Here is a 21,946-nt window from a genome sequence, read left to right as displayed (position 1 = left end):
CTTCACTGATTTCCTTGCTGGTGACCTTTGTCCATTCATGGATTACTTCCTGGAGTTGGGAAGTCAAAGAGATGTGAAAGCTGGTCCAGCTGCAAATGGCTGCTCTCAAAATGTGGAGCAGCAGCATTGTGTCCTGGTGGGGTGGCAGGAGTGTGTCTCCCCCAGACTGTGACTGAAGCTCACATCCTGCTTCAAGTCACACAGTTTGAGCTTCCCTTCCCCTTAAGAGCAGCTGAAGCCTGTCTGCTCCTAGGGCTGCTGGAGCATAACCAGCCCAGTGGCAGGGCTGTCCTTGGAGCTTGGGAAGGAGTGCTTCAGGACCAAGCACCATCTGACTCTGTCAAGGAGCCTGGGAGCATGTAAACAGGGCAGGTAAATGAAAGTGGGACTGGCCCCTTAAGAAGAACCTGTCCCTCACCTAATTATTTAAATCTGGACTTTATATCAACCGTGCCTGAAGAGAACATAAAAGCTCTGTGTTTTGGGGTACCCACCCACCAGCTGGGTTTTGGGAAGAATTGCTCTTTACTTTTACAAAGTTTCTGGTGTTCTCCATGGCAGCATCTGATGGGCAGATGATCTTGTGGCCAAGGGCTGCACCTTTCTAAGCACTGCTCTTTTCCTCTGCTGTTGCTGTCAACACCTAAATCCAAATGCCAACACGCAAGGATAGCTGTTGTTCAGACACTTCGGTGCTCCTCTCCCATCCCTACCCTACACTGCTGGGTTTCTTAATATTTTAAAATATTAAGAACCTGGGCCATTTCCCACAACTAGAACTGGTCAGGAGGCAAACTCAGATCCAGAGAATGTATACAAGTTGATGACTATGCTGTGAATCACAGCTTCCCAAAAGCTGTGGAGAGGACTCTTCAACCTTCAGAGGCACTAGCGCAGTGATTCTCCAGCGTGGTATGGAGGGAGATCAACTTTAAAAGCCATATCCTTTTTTTGACTTATCTTTCCCCCTGCCTCAGTCCTTTTTTCTGACAGATATTTGGGAGTTTGGCCATGTAAATAATCAAGCTCTGAGCATTAGGAAAACGTTCATGCATAAACACAAACTTTAATATGTTTTAATACGCGGGGCACAGTGTCCTGTTACTGTTTGTGCTGGTCCCAGGGGGTGACGGTGGTGGGGCTTCCTGCCCCTTCCCTGTCACTGATCCCGAATGCTGATGCAGTTGTACGCAGCCCACCGCATCCTGAGGCTTCACTGCCTCCAATTCCTCATTTTCTTCCTTTTAGTTTTCCAGCTTGCCTAATATCCAGTCAAATTATGGAATACCAAATCTTAAAAGTCAGCTTGGACTTAGAAGTGCTTATTTTTTTGTACTTATTTCTCTGGAAGAAGAAGAGCAAAACTAAGAAGGAAAAGGAGCTTGTGGATGCCTCGGGCTCCCACAGTGGTCTCTACAGTGGCAGTGCTCGCTGCCTGGGTGGCAGGAGCTGAATCACAGAGCTGATCTGGGAAGCAGGAGCCATAGACCAACCAACAGCACCAAGATTTTAAGGGATGTAGAGGGAATTGTGGCAGTAAATCAGATACTACCTATGTGTTACTTTTGTGCAGAGTCAGGTGTAGCTTGAAGGAAGTGAATTGGGCTCATGACTGCACTCCTGCTTGCTATAGAAATGAGCTGAGTGAGCAGCCCAAAGAGATTTTTAGTTTTATAAGAAGCAGAAGGAAGTGTTCCTTTATGAATTTCCCACTCATGTCATATGAGGTGCTGCTGCCAGATGGCCTGAGACACCAGAGACATGAAAGTGTTCAGGAGGCAAATAGAAAAAATTTGCAACATGGTCCATGAGGGAGTGAAGCAGAAATGCTTCTGGCTCCAGAAGTCCCCAAGTGTCAGAGTGCTGGCAGCTGGGGGAGTGCAACAGGGAAAGATCATCACAGTGGGATGGCTCATCCTCTGGATGTGGGATGAGGTCTGGGCTTGTGGCTGGTCTGCTGGCCCTCTTCTGCCTCCCTGCCCCAACAAAGGCAGATCCAGGGCAAAATGAGCCCTTACTTTGGGGCAACTTCGGAAGTCAGAACGTGGAGATAAATGGTTTTTTCTTTACTTCTCTCCTGCCTGTGGAAGGAAAGGGGAAAAAACAGATGATGTTCCTGGTGTTTAACAGCATGATCTGCCACATAATCCATATTCTTGCATTCATTCAACAAAACTAGGTTTAACTGTTATCTTGGCACTGGCAATTGCTCAAACGAGGTTAGGCTACTTTGAAGAGCAGCAGAGTAAGGAGCAAATTTGAGACTTTCTGTGGCCTCATTGCAACTGTGCTGCTGTCTGGAAATCATATCCCAATGGTACCTTTAGAAACTTCAACTCTAGCATTTCCTACTGTAAAAACTCTTATTCTAAGTGGATTCTAAAGTGACATCTGGGTGTGTGGTTGCATGTATGATTTTCCTAATGTTTCCTAGAGGCATGTTGTCCCTGCTCTATGCTGTGCTACATTGCCATCTCTTTCTGGCCACGTTAGGTCCCTTTTTTCCCACACCCAGTTTTTTACCAGGCCAAGTATTTTTTGGCTTCACAGGAGCTTCAGTAAATTTAAGCAACCCTTCCAGTGTTTGTGGAGCTCTACCCCCAACCCTGGGAGGTGCTCCAGAAGCTGCAGGTTGAGCCAAAAGGCAAGAGCACTGAAACCACAGGACAGTCACTGAATTGCTTCCCAGATTTAAAACCACATCTCAGTCAGCTTTGTCCTTGCTGTGAGAGCATCTTTGGGGATATCAACAGTCCCCTCACTGATCAATGCTTTTCAGGTGGCCCATGGCACTACCTTCCACACCTTTTCCCAATGTCTGGCTCATATGTAAGGTGTTTATGGATTCCAGTCAGATCATACAGGAGAGCCCAGAGCCCAATACTGCAATCAGGGATGTGTCACCCACCAGCCACCAACTGTATTTATATGGGTACAACAAAACCCAACAAATCTCCAGATATGTACAATAAATGGAGATTCTAAAGCAGATTTTGCAGATGTGAAGGTGGGTTGCTTTAGAGGACACTGTTTAACACCATACCTGTGCAGATTTTCAGCGTCTTCAATGGTCTCAGGCAGAGCTTTTCCCTTCATTTCAGGTAGGAGCAAAACTAAGCCACTGTTGATTAGAACAATCACAGCTGCAAGCACAGAACAAGGATCATAAAGGCAGTGCAATTGTCATGCCTATGTTTAATTTCAAGTCACTAATTAATGCCCCAATGAACAGACAATGTCTGCCCCAATGGCAGAATAAGGGTGCCTCAAAGTAATAATAACACTTGGATTTTTATCTGCATGATTCTTATTTGTCAGAGTAATTGCTGACATTTCTGAGGTACATCTGAGCCCTGGAAAGCTGTCCTGAGGCACAGACCCAGGAGGGAGCCTGGCTTCCTTGCTTCAGGCACACAGTGCAGAGGAAGCAGGTTTTGCTTATGATTGTCCAGCTGGCATGGGATTGAGGTGACACTGGCTAGCTGTCATCACTACTTTTGGCTTGATTAGGACATGCATGAAAGGTTACTACCAGTCCACCTGGCCAGTTTCACCTTCTGATTAGTTTTAGACCTTCTGTGACCCTACTGAAGGCAGATGGTTCATGCAGGCACACAGGTTTGAGTATGTGCAGCAGCTGGCATTCAAGGCAGCCCTTTTCTTGGGATAGAAACCTTAACATTAGGGCTGACATGCTCCTTTGCCATCCTAAATTGCCAGGGCATCCTTGATAGACTGGCCACCCTGAGATGGAGTATAACTTTTCTGCAGGGAGACAAGGCCATGTTGCTGGGACCTCAGTTCAGGTAACCATGCTGCCTGTGAGAGGGACAGAACCCAAAGTTTTTCCTCCCTTGGAAAGGGCTCAGCAGGAGAAAGTCAAAGCTTGAAAGGGCTATCCCAAAAGCATGGGGTCCCCTTCAGCACAGAAGGGGCTAAGAGGTGACTTTGCTACCACTTCCAAACACCCAGATGAACAGACTCACCAAGCTGTATCTTAAACATATGTGTATGCATCTCTCCGTGTTTTTTTTTTTTTTAAAGACAGAAAATAAATCACCAAACTAATTCATCTCAGCTTTGGCCAACCAACCCCTCTTGCAGCTCTTACCAAAGATGACCAGGGGCAGTTCATGCCAGAGGTCTGCCAGTCTGTACACAAGGAAGGGTGTTATGATCCCACCGAGGTCACACAGGGAGGAGCAGACGAGGACTCCCAGGTTCCTGCAGTGCACATGCAAATACACACACACATCACCAGCTCTGCCTGGGGCTGCTCTGCACCCCACAGGACACACAAGGGTTCACTCAGCCCTGCTGCCAGATGAGCAGGCCAGCACCCTGTCCAGGATTTGCAGCTGATGGGAAAAGAGATGGGCCGTGAGCCCTGGAAAGAGAAGAGAGTTAACACCCTGGGGCTTAGGAAGAGACTTGGAAAGACCTGGCCCCTGTAGTGGTGAGTATAATCAGAAGAGAGCACAGGCAGAGCATTCTCACAGGGAGACATACCACGAGATGAATTGGGTGAGGGGAGGAGGGTTAGACAAGGTAAGACATTAAGACTAGCCCTGTAGTGGAGAGGTCAATGAGCCTTTGACTTCTGCTGGTACACTGAGGTGCACTGGATAGGGAGCATGAAGGCTGTCTGGGAAGGTTTCTTACACATTCCCCCAGAAAACTGCCCAGTGCTAGGCTTGGAAGTGGGGAAGGGGCTTTGGCCACGGAAGGAGGTGGGTTTCTGCTATATCACTCAGTATCCCTCCTCCCCCATTTCAAGGTGTGCTTTATACAAGCAAATTCCTCTTCCATGACATCCTTAGCTGTAAGCCAGTCTCTTGGTCTGTCACAGAGAAACACCCAGTGCTTTTACCTGCTGACAGAAGGTGGTGCACTTACCTGAGAAATGTTGGATACAGCTCAGGATTTGCCACACATATAATTTCATAGCACATGGTAATTCCCATCCTGCCCAAGCAAGCTGCAGTCATTTTAAGCCAATAAAGACCTGGAAAGACATTGTGCACATTGAGGTTTGAATACAAAACTATGGTTTTCTTCTGCTCTTGACATAAAACAGCATTAAATATTTAATTTAATGAAACAGTAAAGCATGATGCTGTTGTTTCACTCAACAAAGAATTTAGAATGCAATTGTCTTTTGATTCAAGCAAATAACCAAGACATGAGATTTTGCTAGGCTGCTGTCACAGAGAGGAGAAATTCATGACACAAAGTAGTTTGGGTTACCTAGTGTGTTAAACAAAAGCTTACACAGGACACCACTTGTTGCTTGCAATAAAACTTAACAGAGGGCATTGTTTGGTAGTTGAAATCTGCTTAGCAGGAAGGTACTCTGTACCTTTGCACAGAGGCTTGTGATGGCTTTCAAGCTGGGACAAGTTTGTGTTTGCCTCCCCACCTCAGAGGGTGATCTATAAATGCTTTCACACCGGCAGATGTCTGCTGCAAATAAACGAATGTCCTAGCCCTACACAGAGAGTCAGCCCAGGACACCTCTGTCTGCCACGTGGGGTTTTAGGTCCCAAGTCATCCACACCTCTGTCCCCAGAGTGAGGTGCTCTCTCAGGCACTACTGTGCCCCATGCCCTGGCACAGGCAGCAGCTGTGGGGCCACAGGACTCCCACTCCTGCACTCCCTCAGCAGGGCCCTTGCACCTTGCACAGCCACTGCGCTCCCCAGTCGCTTCCTAAAATGGTTTTTCATTGTCTGGGTGCTCTGGGGTTTATGCATATAACATTTTACTATAACATTTTGTGTGTTTGTTCTTGTCTCCCCAATGAACTCACAGTTGTGTGGCGCCGTAGTGGCTGTAGTTTCAGTCTACTTATATTCCATAAAACAAAAGGAAAGGAATTTCATTTGGTGGCCCTTAAGTGATGCACTGCTTTGAGACAATGATCTTGGAGCAGGCGCTCAGCTAAACCAAAGCCGAGTGTTGGTCACCGTGGTTGTTTGACATCCTACATTCATGGCAGCAGCACTGATGGCAGAAAGCACTTACTGTACCCAGACATTGTTTAAGTGTGTGCATGTGCCTATATATTTTTCCTTTTTAGGAACAGAAAATGTGGGGATTTTTGGATGAAACCCCTGAATCGTGCATTAAAATACAAACTTCTGGTCAGATAAAAATTGTGGACATGTGAACATGGCATTCTTCATGACCTAGCACCTGCAGACTTATGATCTGATTTGATGCCATTTTGGAAATCTGATTTGCCCCATTTCTCCAGCCTCTCATTAGCAGGTATAAATACTGCTGCTTTTATGGTATTTGACTGGACTGGATCACAGTACCGACATGGGCCAGGTTATCAAGGATCTTTTTCTATTTTCCAGGGCAACAAGCAAGAGATGGGGAGAGAATTCCTTGACAGAGGAAGTTTGCAGAACTCACTGTCTGGCAGGAATGCTGCAATGAGGCAAGCAGCCCCTGTCATCACACTGGCTGCAGCCCAGGTGTGGCGACGGCCGATTCGATCCAGCGTCAGCAGGAGGATGAAGGCGGCTGGGAACTCGACGAGAGCAGAATAAAGGAAATCCAGATACATGTTCCCAGCAGCTATTCCCATGTGCATGATGAGCCCCTGGTAGAGGACAGAACTCGTGAACCTGGGAAGAGAAGAGGGTGCAAATGAAGCCAACCCCCCTGGGAGACATTTTATGCAAAGAACTGAGATTTGCAGCTGGTCAGGAGCAAAACAGGCTCAAATCAATGACAATGATTTAATGACCCCAAATCACACACCTCCATTTGGGCTGCAAAAGCCTTCCCATCCTTACCAACTGTACATCAAAATGAATGTGTATTTTCTGATCTGAGGTGTCCTGACCAGGTCTAAGAATGAAGGTTTCAACTTTTCTCCGTCTTCCTCTTCGGAGCTGAGATTCTGGGAACAGAAGTGACAGGACAAGAGGTTACAGTGGGAGGGCGAGAAGGTGGTGAGAAGTACAGTGAATATTTTCCTTTAGGCTGATGGGAGAATGAGGGTTTTCATTTGCCAGTTAAGTAACTGAGGGCAAAATGACTTCTCCAGAGTACTTTGGGTAAAGGAAATATGAAAATTTATACAGACAATCTTCATATCTGTTGTAGTTGTGTATGGCATGAAGCAACATTTAAAAAAAAGTAATGAATAAGGATGTTCTGGAATTTAAAGTCATGAAATCTTCCAAATACTCTCTGTGAGGCTCCTAGGCAGTAAATGGGAACTCACTTGCCTTTGCTTTTGGAAGCTGCAATGATTTTGACTGCTCCCTGCTCTAAACCCAACACAATCCTAAACTCATAACATTATTTGTCTTGAAGCAGGCACACATGCAGCAAATGCAGTGCAGTCACCTGGAAAGAAAGAGGTGGCTTCTTCCTGTTTCCCTTGGCGATGCGCTTAATAACTTCCATAGCTTCATCATTCTGCTTTTGAGCTATGAGCCACCTGGGAGACTCAGGCAGACACCTGCAACACATATAAGCATGACAGCTACATGGAAGGAAAATGCACATTACTGGTACCTGGAAAATGAACATGGAACTGAGTTGCTCAGGCTAGGATCCTACAGTGCTTTGAGGATTCACAGGGGGAATTGAACTCAGTGGTAGCTGTGGCTGCCAGTGATTGCACTCTGATTTGTGCTCCATTTGAGTGGCAAGGTAGCCTTGCCTGAATTTATTCTCTTTTTTTTTAAATCTAAACCCAGTTTATTATAGTTTGGAAACATTACTCTGAGATAAATTCTCTTGACAAGTTTTAGAAATAGCTAATAGTCTATGGATATAAAAAAGAATAGCTCAAAATCTGATTCTTAATTTCTACCATGTTAAAAATAACCTTTCAAAAAAAAAAAAAAATCACATCCCAATTCTTTTCCCTGATCTAATTATATTCTAAGAAGCATTTTTAATCAATTAAAAAAACCACAAACAACCCTGTGCTGATTGCATTAAAAAACCCAAACATCCAAAACCAATTATGATAGATGATTAGAAAACTCCCTTCCCACAGTAGCTCAAGGACTGGTCAAGAAATGACATATTATTTTGTGATGTGTGGCAAGGACCCCAAACACAGAAGCATTACACCATGTTGCAGGTAGCCCCTTGCTGTTAGGTGAGTCAGAGTAAACCCTTGGGCAGAGGGAACAGAAAAAGGCCAAATCTCTTCTAATATAATCTTAGAAATCCTATTTGTAGCACTGCAGCTGTTCTCTAAGGAGAACCTTCAGCTCTCAGCCACTGTCCCCTGATCCTGTCAGTGTGGTGTGGCATTACTGGGAGCTGCAACAGCAGGCACTTACCAATAGTAGAGCAGGAGAAAGAAACTGGGCAGCGTGACCGCAAGCTGGAGCCACCTCCAGTGTGGAAGTGCATAAGCCAGGGCGGTGAGGATGAGGAGTCCCAGGGTGAAGGCAAGCTGGTAAATGATGCCTGCTGCCCTCCGGTAGTCTGAACCAACAAATTCTGCAACTGCAAAGACAAGTCATATGAGCAAACGTACTGGTTTGGAGAGCCAGGGGAGCATAACTCCTGCCAGCTTAGACCACGTGTAGCCCCTGTGCTGAGCTGTGTCCTTGGGTCATGGCACACGGCCATGGGTTTGGGTGGGAGAGCAAAGCTGGTCTCGGTCACAGGGCAAGCCCCAGCCCTGGTCAGCTGCGGACTTTGCCCCCTCCTTTGAGTGTCAGGCCCTCACCCATCAACACAGGGCAAAGGCTGCTCTCTTCAACCCACTCCTTCAAGCTGTGGAATAAATGGCAAAGTAAAATCGACTGATGTGACTTGTTTACCTCCATCTCCCTCCTCCCATATGGCTTGGGAACAGAACCTCCCTACCCACCAAGCAGCTGAATCAGCACAGCAAAAGTCATTTTGGCACCAAGGCTGTGAAACATGAGTGTTGTCTTACATCACTGCTTGTTGCCATTCCCAGAAAGGTGCTACACATCTTCACAGTATTTTCAATTTGTTTGTGCCTCTAGACCTTGCCCATCATTTTGGCATGTGCTCTCCAAGTATGAACCTTTCTTAGTTTTCAGAGCTGCCTCCTAATTATTCCATTTATGTCTATGAGCTGGTGCAAGCTCGGGTCACAAGCACCTGCATTTAAGCAAAGAGATGCAGTTTGGCAGTAAGTAGCACAGTGTCACTGTCTGCTCTCGTTACACACAGGGCTCAGGAAATCAGATGGCATCAGTGGGGGTCAGCCCTGCTGCTAAACAAGGGTCCCAGCCCAGAAGGTGCAATTGCAAACTGTGTAACTGAGGACGTAGCCTGTGAGCCAGCCTCCCTTGCTGACCAGTCCCTGGATCAGGCGGAATGTCACCGTCCAGGTGTAGCTTGGTGCAAAGGCCATCAGAACCCCTGAAACCGCGTTGATGAGGACTGTGACCAGAAGGCAGAGTTTGCGCCCAAACCTGCAGAGGGAAAAAACGAAAAGAAAGAGGCTCATCTCCTGGGAGGGTAGGGTGGCAGACCAAAGGGTTTGAAGAGGCTGGAGAGGGTCTCTGCTCATTTTGAATAGGAGCCTATATCTGTTATTCCCCTTGCCACATTTTCAATCCCAATCTCCCTGGTTTTGTGTTTTCAGGTCATTGCTCACTTTTGGTTAATGACTAAGGCAACTAATTCAAGATTGCCCTGATATGGCTCCCCAACCCATCTTTCAAAGCTGCCAGCGCTTTTTAATGGGGATTTGTTTGCTAACTGTGATCTTTACATGTTTTATCAACCTTGGCTGACTACTGAGCTCTTCTTGAATAGGGTTTTGTACATCCCTGTTATTTGTCATTCCCTCCATCGCCGTGACTCCCTGATGGCCAGAAGTAGAGGGTTTCCAAAAGAAACAAGTGGGCTGGAACACTAGAAAAGCATTTGTTTTCTAGCTGAAAAGAGATGCATATTCTGTTAGAAGTATGAACTATAAAAACCATTGAATTAGTCAATATCCACTAACAAAAATAGCGCAATAATAAGTGCCAGCCAAAATACGTCTTTTGTTCTCCACAGTAACATCAGCAGATCCCATCACTCGAATTTCCTCCTCTCATGAGCCTGACAAACAGATATGTTTTACTTGCCTGAAAGTTCTACCCAAGGAAGCCTCATCAGACCACATTTGAGAGTTCTGGTTTTGTTTTCACCCTGAGCACAATACATTTTGTTATGGTATTTTGTGTTGCTCCCAGTGCAGGAGCAGCAGTGAGCTGGGACAGAGTGGTGTGAGCAGAGTGAAGACCCCTTAACACTCTGACATATATGTGTTTTATCTTAGGAGGAATTATATCCTACTTCCTCATGTATTTTCCTACTTCTGCTTCAAAAAAAGCCTTTGTAAAAAGATCCTTCAGTATTTTGACACAGAGGGAGAGCATTTCGGATATAAGTGGCTATGAATTTGGAAGCTCTGGCTTTTGTTGGCTCTCAGCATCACATGGTGGCAAGAAATGCCTTTGCTAGTGAACATGATGGCATGGAAAGGTGATCTGAAATGTGGTGCTTCTGATGCTCATGGAATCTGCTCACTGCTATTTCATGTCCTGTTATGCCTGTAGGAGTGTGCATCACCATCCAAGCCTCAGTTCTGGGCAAAAGGAGGGAATGCTTTCAAATTTACTAGGAGATTAGTTAGAAAACAAGAATTTGGATTTAAGGGAAAGAAAGGATGAGGGGGGTGACAAACGTTTCTGATTAAAAAGAAGAAAAAAGAAACAAAGATCTTCCAAAATGCATGCAAAGAAAAGCCAAAATTGTCATAAATTTGTCCACTTTTGTCCTTGAAATCAGAGAGAGGACTCCACCCCAGGACTGAAGACTGGATGTAGTATTTTTGTAGTACTGCTGTAGCCATTTGATGTCTTTCACCTGAGAATCTCTTTTGCCAGAGGTGTAGCCACACAAGATGTGGCCACAAAAGGTTACTTTAGTAAATCACTATCTACTGATGAAAAATCCATTTAAGCAGAAAGCTTATAAAAAAGCTGGTCTGGCTCACTGGCAGTGAGGTAATGGTTTAATGAAGATGAGAAAGCAGTCTGTCCAATCTGTGCATAGATGGGCTTCTTCACAAGCAGATTTGTCTGCACAACCTAACTGATGGTGTGTTTGCCTGCACTGAAACTTGGGAGCAGGGACCAATGAAACAAACACAAGCCTATCCTAATTTTGTGACACTGCAGAACTACTACAGGGGATGGCTGTGGCCCTTCCCCCTTGAAGTGGGACAGTGAAAAGAAGGGAACAATAGCAGTATCTGTTCAACAGAGACAATTTTGGGGCCAGTCTTGGAAGGAAAAGGCTATTGAGAATACAAAGTAAAAAAAAAAATTCAGGACAGACTGGATCTCCAGAAGGATTGTTCACTCCCTGTTACCTCCATTTCTTCAAGTTCCAGTCCCATTCTCTCTTGTTATTTTACTGAAAATTTTGGTAAATATGCAGAGGAAGATCAGCTACAAAGCACTAAATTTGTTCACAGTCTAACCTAAAAAAAAAAATCCACTGGGCAGATATACAGCACAATGACAATTGTGATAGAAAAGAGGAAATGAGGGACAATAAGGTCTAGAACTGGCTAAACACAGATTCAGCTGAAAAAAAGGACAATCAAATAAAATTTAGGAAGAAACAACTACTTCTATTTCTGTATCTGAGAAAAACTCCTATTTTGAAACTGATTTATGGCCATCTGGATACTGTTAAAATTAATGTGGAACAAAATTATCACAAAGATGAGCAAATAGTTCTTGGTACAAGAGTTAAAATTTCATCTTTGACTCTGAGTTTGTGTTGCAGTTTGTACCTGTGAGAGAAAACAAAATCTCTTCACTTGTGTGAATTCCTCAGGGCTGTAAAAGTGGAGGGATACCTTGGCATTTCTGTGGATTCTTGGGGCAAAACAGCCTTTGAAAGCAGGACCTTAGAAACCACCACCCACCTCCCTTTTATGTGACACACAGACCTTCTCAAACAGGTTTTGGTTGCATTCATTTTCCTTCTAAATTGTGAATGCTGTTCAACAACATCAGAAAGCAAATAACCAGAGTAAAGGGTTCATCCCATACCTGTCTACACACCACCCACCTGTCTGCTATGTAGCCAATGCTCATGGAGCCAATAAAAAACCCAGCATTCACACACGACTGGAAGAGGTCCAGCTTCCAGGAGTCCTCACACACCAGGTTAAACTGTAAGGGCAAACACAGTTAGAAGCACAGGAACATTCCCTACAAACCATGCCTGTTTGAGAAGGAGGGAAACCAATGGCATCAGCGAGAAAATAGACTCCGGGAAAGAAACCCTCTAACCTCTTAAGCTGACATCTGCGATGCATCTTGTTTGGATTTTCCCAAACCTTGTGAAAAAGTTACATCCCGGAAAATTATTGCATAATGACACATATGGAGAGTGAGAAAGGAAGAAAACTCTGAAAGAACAAATAAAAAAGTTCAGAAAAATCTCATCCTCTTGTCCCCACCCATCTGCTTGAAATTTGGACGACACTTGGAGCATTGTCAGCTTCCCAGATGCCAAGACCTATTTCAAACCATGTGTTTCCATGAACCCTGCTGGAGTGGAGCCAGGAGCTGGGGTATCCCTCACCTCATTAGTACTGGCAAAAGGCCCAGGATTGGGCTGACTTTTTTCTGCAGGGAAGGGGCACTTGCTTTTGATTTACAATTAACAGGTTGTCAGGGCACACCCAACAAAGGGAGGAGGGCAAATTGGTAATAACTTTTCTACAGCTGGAAATATTCACTCCAGTGTAATTAGCCTTCAGCCCAGAAAGAAGCATGAATGTATTTGGCTGCTTATTTAATCTTTTTCTAACCCAGACAAGTTTGCTGGGGCCACACCAAACAGCTCAGCTCAGTTTCCCGGGTGTGGAGGACAGCTGGAGTGCTCTTCTCTGCCCCAGCCCATCTGTCCCAAGAGAAAATGGGGTGGACTTGCTTTGTAACAGTGATTATAGTGAAGCAAGGAAATATGAATGCCCTGCTCATGAAAGCTGTGAAGCATCCAGCGATGCACTGTTTTAAGATCAAGTTACACAAACATCTGCTAGGCATGGTTTAGGTATAGCTAATACAGATTTGGCAGTGGAGGGGAAGTAGAAGAGATCTCTTTGGAGATCATTCCTATACTTCAGGTCTCTACGTGGCTTTAAGACTATTAGTACTGGTTTGCATAGTTTTTATATTCTAGATCATCTGGTTTAGATACTGTAAATTGAGATAAAGCAGCACTGCTGTTGCTAAAGCATTATGTGAGAAATGTAGACCTGTCCTCTGCTTCTTGTTCATTATGGATGAGTATCTGGATTGTCACTCAAAAGTGCAGTTCCTCAGTCTGGGCTAAGGGGGTGCTACCCTCAGTTTGGTAATGGAAATAATTGTGAGAATAGCCACTGATGACAAGATTGCAGTATTATGCTGCCAAGAAAAGCGATAATTTCCCCTTGTTATGTATATGAATCTTTGATCTAAGTGCCTAGCAGGTTCTGATATTGAGTGTTTATTAGCAGTCAGACTCAGTACACCAAAAGCAAACTTTATTAATCAAGCATATTGTATCTTTAAGCTGTGCAGACAGGAGTGATTTCTCTGGACAAGCTATGTCTTACCTCGGTGACGAGAGAGCTCCCCGGGGAGTTGTAGACCCAGCCATCCCGGCAGGGACCGAGGGGGACGGTGCTCCCACTGCCCACCAGGCTGCCGAGGGGGTCAGTGCAGCTGATGCCTGTTGCGTTCCAGTCCACCTCGTACCTCCTGCAGCGGCTGTCAAAGCTGGCCCCGTGGCCATCCCACTCGGGAACCGTGTGATTCAGCTGCTCCTCCAGGCTCCAGCCACACCGCTGGCTCAGCTCAGCCACGCCGGGGCTGAAGCAGCGATGCTCAGGGGTGAATCCCAGGAAAAAAATCCCCACATAAATGGGAGCAAAAGTAGCAGAAAGCAAGCATAAGACAAAGAGGACTTTCTTCTGAAAGAAGTCGAATTCTCCGACCTGCTCTAAAATGTCATCCAAGGCTGGCATCTTTGTGTGTCACAGATCATGAAAGTATCTAACTCGGTTGCTTCCAGGGCTTTGGACTTCACTGCATGCTTAAATAATAGCTGAAGTGTTTGCTTAAACTCACAAACAAATAATTAACTTTGTCAATTGTCAAGCCATGCATCTCAACCTTTGTTTCCTAAATGCCATTTCTAAACACACTTTGGCTCTTCTTTTTGACTTCTGTTGTTAATTTGTTTTATATATGACATACTTGAAATGCAGGATCTGGAGTCTTAGCTTATGGCCATTTCAGTCTGTCACTGAGAATCTGTCAGTGCACAGTGTTGGGCAGGTGGTAATTCCTCTGTCCAGTATTTTCAGAGGCCTTAAGTACTATGAAAGCAGTATGATCCTCTTCCTCATATACATATAAACTGAAGAACCTTAAAATTACGAGGGACATAGATGACTGCTTGTATGCTCTGTTGAGGGAATAGAAGAAAACAGTACAGCAAAAACACAACAGGGCAGATTTCTTTGAGGCACTTAGTGGTTAAAGAATAGTGTTGTGCCTCAAATGGGAGGCAGACCAGTCACTGCAGTGTGAGTTGGGACTTCTGAGTCAGAGGTGATCAAATGGAACTTGCAGGGGTTCACCTGCAGCTGCCTCACACTCAGGGAACTGAGAGTGGCCCTGAGACCGGTCACCAGCCCTTGCATGCCCATCCTGCCCTCTGCCTCCTGACCTGCCTTGCACCCTGGGGAGGCAGATGGCAGAGGCTGCTGCAAGCTGCAGCTCCATCTCATAAATGCTTAACAGCTATTTAATGAGAATTTATTAGACAATGCTAACATGTGTGATTAAGCAATGGAGACATCTTCAGCCTTCTTTACTTGAGGGGGTGATTAATGCTGTGTTCCCATGGCCATGGTTGCATAAGGTCCTTGCATGTCATTCTCCATTTCCTTCAATGATGGAGGACTGGAAGAATGATGCAGCTGAACATCAAAAGTGTGGATGTGGACGAAAAACATCTATGGGCAACAATTTCTGCCTGAATATGTTCTGCCATCTTTCTGTCATCTGCAAATCTTTCTAAGCCAGACAAAGACTCTGTAGCTTGGTTAGTGCTTCTGAAGGGAACCTCTGAGCAGGCTGCTGTCCCTGGGTTAATTTTTCCCTGAGGAGCACTCAGGGAGCTCTCTGAGTTTTATGAAGCACAAAACTAAATAATGAGGAAAACAGAGGTGATAAGTAATGTAATATTTTAAAGGGCTATTAAAAACAAGTGCCCTTGAGTTACAGTGACCAGCATTCCTAGGAAATTCCATGAATCACAAACAGGACTGCTCCTTTGCAATAAATATCTTTTGCAGCTAAGAAAAGACCAGCCATTTGACTGTGTACAACTGAAGAGTTTACATATCTCTGTTCAATCTGGTTTCATTAGAAGCAAGAACAGACTATTCCCCCTGTTAATGCTCAAGGAGCTCACTGCACCAGCAGTTTTTAAACCTTGCACCCTTCTGCACACAGACTACTCAGCAGTGCACATAATTGATGCAGTGGTTACCATCTAAAGCCTATCTCAGCCAAAACTGAATTAAGTGAAACAAGAAGTGCATGAACTCTAGAAATCTGCTTTACTCCCTTTCCTGATTCTGCCTACTGTAATTTCATGCTGGTGAAAGCAAGAAGAAAGCAGCCAGTATGGGGTTCACATGCCAGTTATGCTGGTAGAAGGTTGTATCTCTGATTATGATTAATGTTATTTCTTCTGGAAAACCTCCACTGTCACTCAAGTATCCTCTTTTATCGTCAGGAAGGAAAGTGTTGTCCTACAGTGGGAGTGACCACTAGTAGCTTTACATATTGCATAAAGTCCAGAGGTTTTCCCTACTGTCATCCAAGCTGCCCTCAAATAATCCTAACCAGACTCTCTCCTGTGTATGGTCTCACCAGTCTTCGAGGAACTGAGTGGTCCATCCCACCAATATAAAGGCAGGGGACTCTTGAGTAAGACGTCTTTAAGATGTTTTTAGCATGTTTTTTTCCACTTTGTGGGGGACAGAGCAAGCAGTGAGCATGTATGCAGTTCTTCTGGTGGATCTGACTGCATGTGAATGGAGGCAGCACGAGAGCTTGCCAGGGTGACCCCTGTACTGAAAAACTGAACATGACTGTGTATGGGCTCAAGTATTGTCCCATGCCCACGGTGCTTAATCTTTACCACCGTCCCCAGTACTGTTTTGCCTGATTCCTGCTAGCACCACACAACACCCAGGCAGGTTTGGGGAGGTGATGACAGGCAGGCTGTTTCTGGTAGTCAGGAGGGAAAAGATGGGGTATACAGATGTGAGCCATTGCCTCCAGCCTACCCATTTATCAGCACAGATGCAGCACAGCATCAATCAGCATGTAACAGGTAATTCAGCCAGACGAGCAAAGTGAAAAAAAGCCAGAGCAGCTCTGTTAGCAGAGGGCATCTGTGCCCCTGACAGAAGACCCATATCACTCTGCAGTGGCAGGTTCATGCAATAGTGTCAAGTGTGACAGGTTTGCTGGATATAATCAGTAATCCCTTCACCTGCAGTAGTGAAGCATTACCATGACTGCTTTAAAACGCGTCAGTGTTCAAAAGATAAATGTTCCTGTACTCTGACCTTCCTGAGCTTTAGATGTAGGCTCGAAACGTTGGTGAAATGCGAACAAAGCCAAACCTACTCCTGTAAAAAAATTACAGATAAAAGGCATACTGATAATGATTGTATAAATAGCTGTTGGCTGCCAAACAACAGCCCCAATGCAAAGATCTGAAAGCATCTTCTCATTAAATCACTCATGAAGACTGAGAAACTGAGGCAGAGAGATCTAGCAGGTTAGATCTTCAGAGAAAATGGTTTTCAGATCTTTGAGAATTTAGGCTAAAACAGTTTGCTAGAGGTGCCTTAGACGAACTTTTCCATTCAGGTGCTTCCTGACATGTTGTCCTACAAACCTTCTTGCACAACTAAACACTTCTGCATTGATTTCTTTCTACTGAGTCATTCTTTCATCCTTGCCATTTAGTGATTATTTTGGTTCAGTACTTAGCTGTGTATTTGGACCTTCTCTTAACTCTGTTTCCTGTGAATGTATTAAGCACACAGATTTTTAACAGGGAGCTCTGAGCATACTGTCTGTCATAATCCCATGCTACCATGTACCCAAGCAGGACATGCTTGATTCAGAGGAATGTGATGGAGAGTCACTGGTCACATCCATAAAAACAGCAAATCATGCACCACTGAGATGCACTGCCTGTTCAGTGGGGTGCAGGTATTTCAGCCAGGCTTTGCCAGTCTGGTTTCTTGGTGCAAGGGCCTCATCCCCTTTCCTACAGCCTGTCGTGGCACTTGTTGGTCCTGTACACCATGAATGAGTCAACTTGCTAAGTAGACAGAGGCTGATGCTGTCTGCAGTAGTCAGTTGCAGGGGCTCAGTGAAGGGTTATGGAAAATTCAGCACAAAGGAAAGCACAGGACCACATGGCTCAAGCTGCTGGGAGAGGGAAGCTAGGAAGAAGCAGGGTGTCCCTGTGGTGATGGAAAGATCATCTGTCTTGTAGTTTTTGCGTACCGTTTCACCTGGGCTGATGTCAGCCATGTAAAAGCTGAACATGTAACATCTAGTTACCTCTGGATATATATCCACCTGTGGAGCAGGAGCCTACAGCGGTGCTTAATGGCAGATCTATACACCCAGAGCTGCTAATAGCAGCTGGAGCTTGTGTCAGCACTGAGACCTGGATCTCTAAGAACTGACTGTAGAGGGAGCCTATGCACCTTGTTTTTAGTCTGCTCAAGTTCTTTCAAAAAGCTCATGTTTGCACCTGATATTTATTTGCACCATGAGAACTTATTTTATAACTGAGAGAAACAAAGTGTACTTTACGGTTGGCTCACATACTACTAACACATTTTTCTTAGATGATAACCACACTATATTTGGCAAAGCCCTCTAGTTTAAGATTATTTGCATCTAGATCCAAAAGTCACAGCTTGAACTCATTTCTTCCTTGAACATTAATTACCACCTAGTATTGTGCAACCTAGGAATATCTCCCTTGGTGACAAAGACAGCTCAGTCCACAGTTCTTACTCCTCAGCTTTTGCCATGGCACAGGGCATGACGTGTTTCTGCAGTTTGTCCTCTGAAGGTTTCATTTCTGCAGTCATGAGGTGGCATGACTTTTGCCAAGAGCAGGAACATGCCGAGCTCCTGTACTACTGGCATTTGGCCTCATGGGCTGCTGGGGCGCTGTGTGAGCACTGTTTGGGCCAGGATGAGGATGCTTGAGCTACCCAGGGAGAAGGAGCTGGTCCTTGGGCAGCTTGGCTTGTTGTGAACCTGTGCCGTGGTCCCTCGGGTCCTGTTACTTTGATCTGACTTCCCAAGGAGATGGCAAGGTCACCCCACAGTGTGCTTGGGGTTTGTAGAGCCGCTCTTATCAAAGGGTGCACTGATAACAGGTTACTGAAGTGAGCAAAGGAGTCCAGGCAGCCCTGTAACTACTGGCACAGAGCCTGGAGGGTGTGCTAGGCACTTCAGGAAAAACACACAGGTTTTCTTAAATGCTGATCAGAGAATTTTCCTGAGCCCACCCATCCAACCACTTTATAAAATTCCTCCAAGAGGTGTCTGGAAGGATAACTACGTCTATCAGCAGAGCCAGGGATGGAGCTGGCCAGACCAGCCTTGCCAGCTCTGGGATGTCACAGCACAGGTACAGCACATGCCATCTGCAGTCATCCCTGTGTCTCTACCCAGCCTGACACCTCAGCCACCCAGACTGGGAAGCCCATGGTTCCCAGGGCTTCAGCTTCCTGTTGAGCAGCCCTGTGTGACTGCAAAGAACAAGCCCCATCCCAAACGGGTTTGCAGCCTAAGCCTTAGGTTTGTTACTTCCTTTGCATAGTTGAACTACTGATACCTGCTGTAAAGGTAGCAGGACCTACCTGAGACAAGCTGTGCAAACAGTATAGGTATTACAAGGCTAGATCCTATTCAGAGGACTTGATAAACAACTGAGGATGGGGTGAACTGGGGACTGAGGCTGTGTCATAACATGCATTTCTGCTGGTGGTGAAGGTAGGCTTTGCTGTCACAACATACTGGGTAACTGCACCCAAAGCCACCTGTCAGGGGCTGAGGTGGTACCTATTTCGCTGTTCTCAGCCTGGGCATGGCCACTTCTGAGTTGGTTTAAACACACTGACTCCTTCTGTCCCATGTGTAGAAGCTTTTTTTGGACCAGCAGCTCTTCAGGAATGGGAGCTGCTTCATGCCTGGATAAGAAGGAAGAGGCAAGTTAAGTAGGTTTCATGTGAAGTACAGCTCAAAAAAAGCTTGTGAATTTGAAAGGGAAGAAAGAAAAAAACATAGGAGAAAGCAAACTGGCAAGTAGCAAGCAGGTTTGCAGTTTGGAACTGGCCCTGTTTCAAGACTTTAATATGTAGTTAATTACAAGCATTTAATTTTGCAGTAAAGTCTTGGGAGTGTGATTGCTTAATAAGTTCCTAGATTACACATATCAATCACGTACTTACTGCTGTGCTCAGACAGGGTATCACAGCTGCACAGCATGGTGTGGGGCATGGGGCCATCCCTGGCACCTCACCAGGCTCAGTGAAGGAGCAAAAGAGGTGGCAGGGGCGGAGGCTGTCCTGCCTGCAGGGATCAGAGCAGGGATGTCTCCTTCCCACCTCCATAGGTCTCTGCTCCCAGTGCTGCTGCTGTGAGCAGCCTGGGAGGAGAGTGAAGGTGACAAGGGAGCAGCACATCTCATAACTATTTCCATCATCAGGGGGCTCCAGATTCCTGCTTTCTGGAGCTCTGTCCTGGCCCATGCCTTTCTCCACCTCCACAGTGGGAATGGCAGCTACTCAGAGGTGTCCCAACGGGAGGGGGAGAAAGGGATGCTTCCCTGAGGGGTGGATGGTTGTGTGAAGAAGATGGTGACCCTGTGTCTCATCAGACAAGGCTGCTCTGGGACAAAGTGTTCTGGACATGGGAAGATGGACAGGAACAGGAGGGCATGAGGAGAGATTGCTCTTGTCCTTTGAGACCAGTTGCTCCCTATTGAAGTTCCCTAACTCACCTCTCTGCCCTGACTCAAACCCCTGTGACAGTCCCCTGTGACTCCTCCTGCTACCCCTGTTTTTGGCCCAACCCCTTCAGAAATCCTGTTTGATCCTTGAGGCAGTAAAATACCATTACCCAGAGGACTGGGTTTTCTAAACCCAGCCCTAATAGAGTAACAGTTGGTATAACATTATGAGAACTGCTTTTTCTGAATTTCTGACAGCCTTGCTTCTTGCACATCACCATGCAGCTGTTAGGATCACTGGTGTGACTGTGGTCTAATGAGAGACAGGCAATTACAGAATTCCCCCAGCTACACCATGCCAGAAGTCTTCAACTTCAGTGTCATTATGAACAATATTCTTGGATTTTCCATATGGTCCTCAGCTAAAGCATCATTCTAGCACTTCTGTGAAATAAGTAAACACACCTATATCTCCTGGCATCATAAATTGCTTTTTAAATGACAGAAGACTTGGAATCAAACACACAATACTTATTAAAAAGAACACTAAAGCAGTTAATACTGACCTAGGAAAATTGTAATTGGGGATCAACCCAAATTAAGCAATAGATTTAAGGAAAGGCTTCTTGACTCTGGGTTTGAATATTTTTTTTCTGAATGCAAAAGGAGTTCAATTATATTTCGCAAGCTTGAATCTTTGGGGAATTAAGTATCATAAACACACAGCTGTGATGCAGTTTGTCAGTGTTTGTTTACACAATTGTTATTAGTCTGCACATTTATGTTTCTAAAAGAGCTTTCTGCTCAGCATGAAATGAAGCTATTTCTTCTGCTCAAATTGCTTGAAAAAACAGTCCTTTTGTAGCTGAGAAATGGCACATTGGTCTGTGAGATGTCATGTTCAAGCCTGCTGCCTCTGACATCCCAGGTACTTGGAAGTAGAGGAGCTCCCAGTAGAGGAGCAGGTATCCAACACTTCTTGTTATGGCAGGTGGTCCAAAGTTTTCCCTTCGGGACAAGCTAAAAGTTCCTGCTCTCAAGTTTTATTTCCATTTCTTAGCTTGTGTTGTAAATGTTTGGGTTTTGATATCTTGTAAGTTGGTTTTGTGAACATTTGGGCATCTCTCTACACTTCTGAGAGACAATGAAATATACTGATGACACAAATCCACTTGCAGCTGCAAATGAGATAATACAAACACAATAAACACAGTTTCTCAGGGTCTGCAAGAGTAAAGAAAACCATCAAGAAGCGATGGCAAGAAGGCGTCAGTAGTTTAAGTCCAAAGGGAACATATAGACCCAACATTCATAGACAGGCCATCAGCCTTTGGTAGGGAATTCGGACTGAACTCCACCAATCCAACATGAATGCAGACAGCCCTGCTTCACTTTAGCCCCAGGACTGCTGAAATTTCAGTGGGACTAGCTAGAAGTACACTAAAGAGGCTGGTCAGAGAAGTGAGGGGAGTCAAGGATAAGGACACTAGCTAGCATGAAAATTTGAAGCCAAATGCATACCACATGAAATAGGAAATAGAGAGCAATGTTTTCTGGTTGAGTCTTCCCATGCTAATTGTCCATCTGTGCTGCCCAGTGGGCTTCAGTGCTCCCTTCCCTGCTGCCATAAGTGCCTTCATAATGGCCTCCACAGTAAGAAATGAGGCAGTAGGTGGACATTGGTGGTGGAAGAAGCAACGAGACAGTGATAGTCACCATCAGATATCCTGTTTGGGGCAGTGGTAGGTGAGTCACATGCTTCAGTGAAATGTGACCCTTGAGCACTGTAGGGTTGATTGGCTCTTCAACAAGCATCTTTTGAAGTGAAATATCCATGGGAAAACTGA

The 21,946-nt window shown here is 45.3% G+C and overlaps 1 protein-coding gene across 2 annotated transcripts; it reads right to left on the bottom strand.

The window, feature by feature from the left end:
• Window positions 1–1,046: 1,046 nt before the first annotated feature.
• On the bottom strand, window positions 1,047–14,076 carry LOC121659188 (solute carrier family 22 member 2-like). 2 transcript variants are annotated; one of them, XM_042017088.1, is made up of 11 exons: window positions 13,639–14,076; window positions 12,099–12,202; window positions 9,279–9,433; window positions 8,318–8,486; window positions 7,365–7,479; window positions 6,806–6,912; window positions 6,420–6,634; window positions 4,897–5,005; window positions 4,112–4,224; window positions 3,044–3,143; window positions 1,047–2,081 (listed from the first exon to the last, which is right to left on the bottom strand). In XM_042017088.1, the coding sequence occupies exons 1-11, from the start codon at window positions 14,047–14,049 to the stop codon at window positions 2,015–2,017; spliced, it is 1,665 nt and encodes a 554-aa protein (XP_041873022.1). In that variant the 5' UTR covers window positions 14,050–14,076; the 3' UTR covers window positions 1,047–2,014. The 2 variants fall into 2 exon arrangements, with proteins under 2 accessions (XP_041873022.1, XP_041873023.1); XM_042017089.1 differs by lacking the exon at window positions 1,047–2,081 and having other exon boundaries at window positions 3,043–3,121.
• Between the last annotated feature and the right edge of the window lie 7,870 nt (window positions 14,077–21,946).

This window comes from Corvus kubaryi, unplaced genomic scaffold, assembly GCF_017639235.1.
Source record: "Corvus kubaryi isolate FWS band 111438036 unplaced genomic scaffold, C.kubaryi_AGA036_p1.0 split3-73, whole genome shotgun sequence".
Taxonomy (NCBI): Eukaryota; Metazoa; Chordata; class Aves; order Passeriformes; family Corvidae; genus Corvus; species Corvus kubaryi.
Note: the sequence above shows the minus strand (reverse complement) of the source record. Positions and strands in the feature narration are given on the sequence as shown.

Coding starts and splice junctions, on each gene's coding strand:
- LOC121659188 (XM_042017088.1), bottom strand. CDS start 14,049: ATGCCAGCCTTGGATGACATTTTAGAGCAGGTCGGAGAATTCGACTTC. Junction 4,225..4,896: donor CTGTATCCAACATTTCTCAG/GTAAGTGCACCA, acceptor TGTGCACTGCAG/GAACCTGGGAGTCCTCGTCT. Junction 2,082..3,043: donor GACGCTGAAAATCTGCACAG/GTATGGTGTTAA, acceptor TTCCTTCCACAG/GCAGGAGAGAAGTAAAGAAA.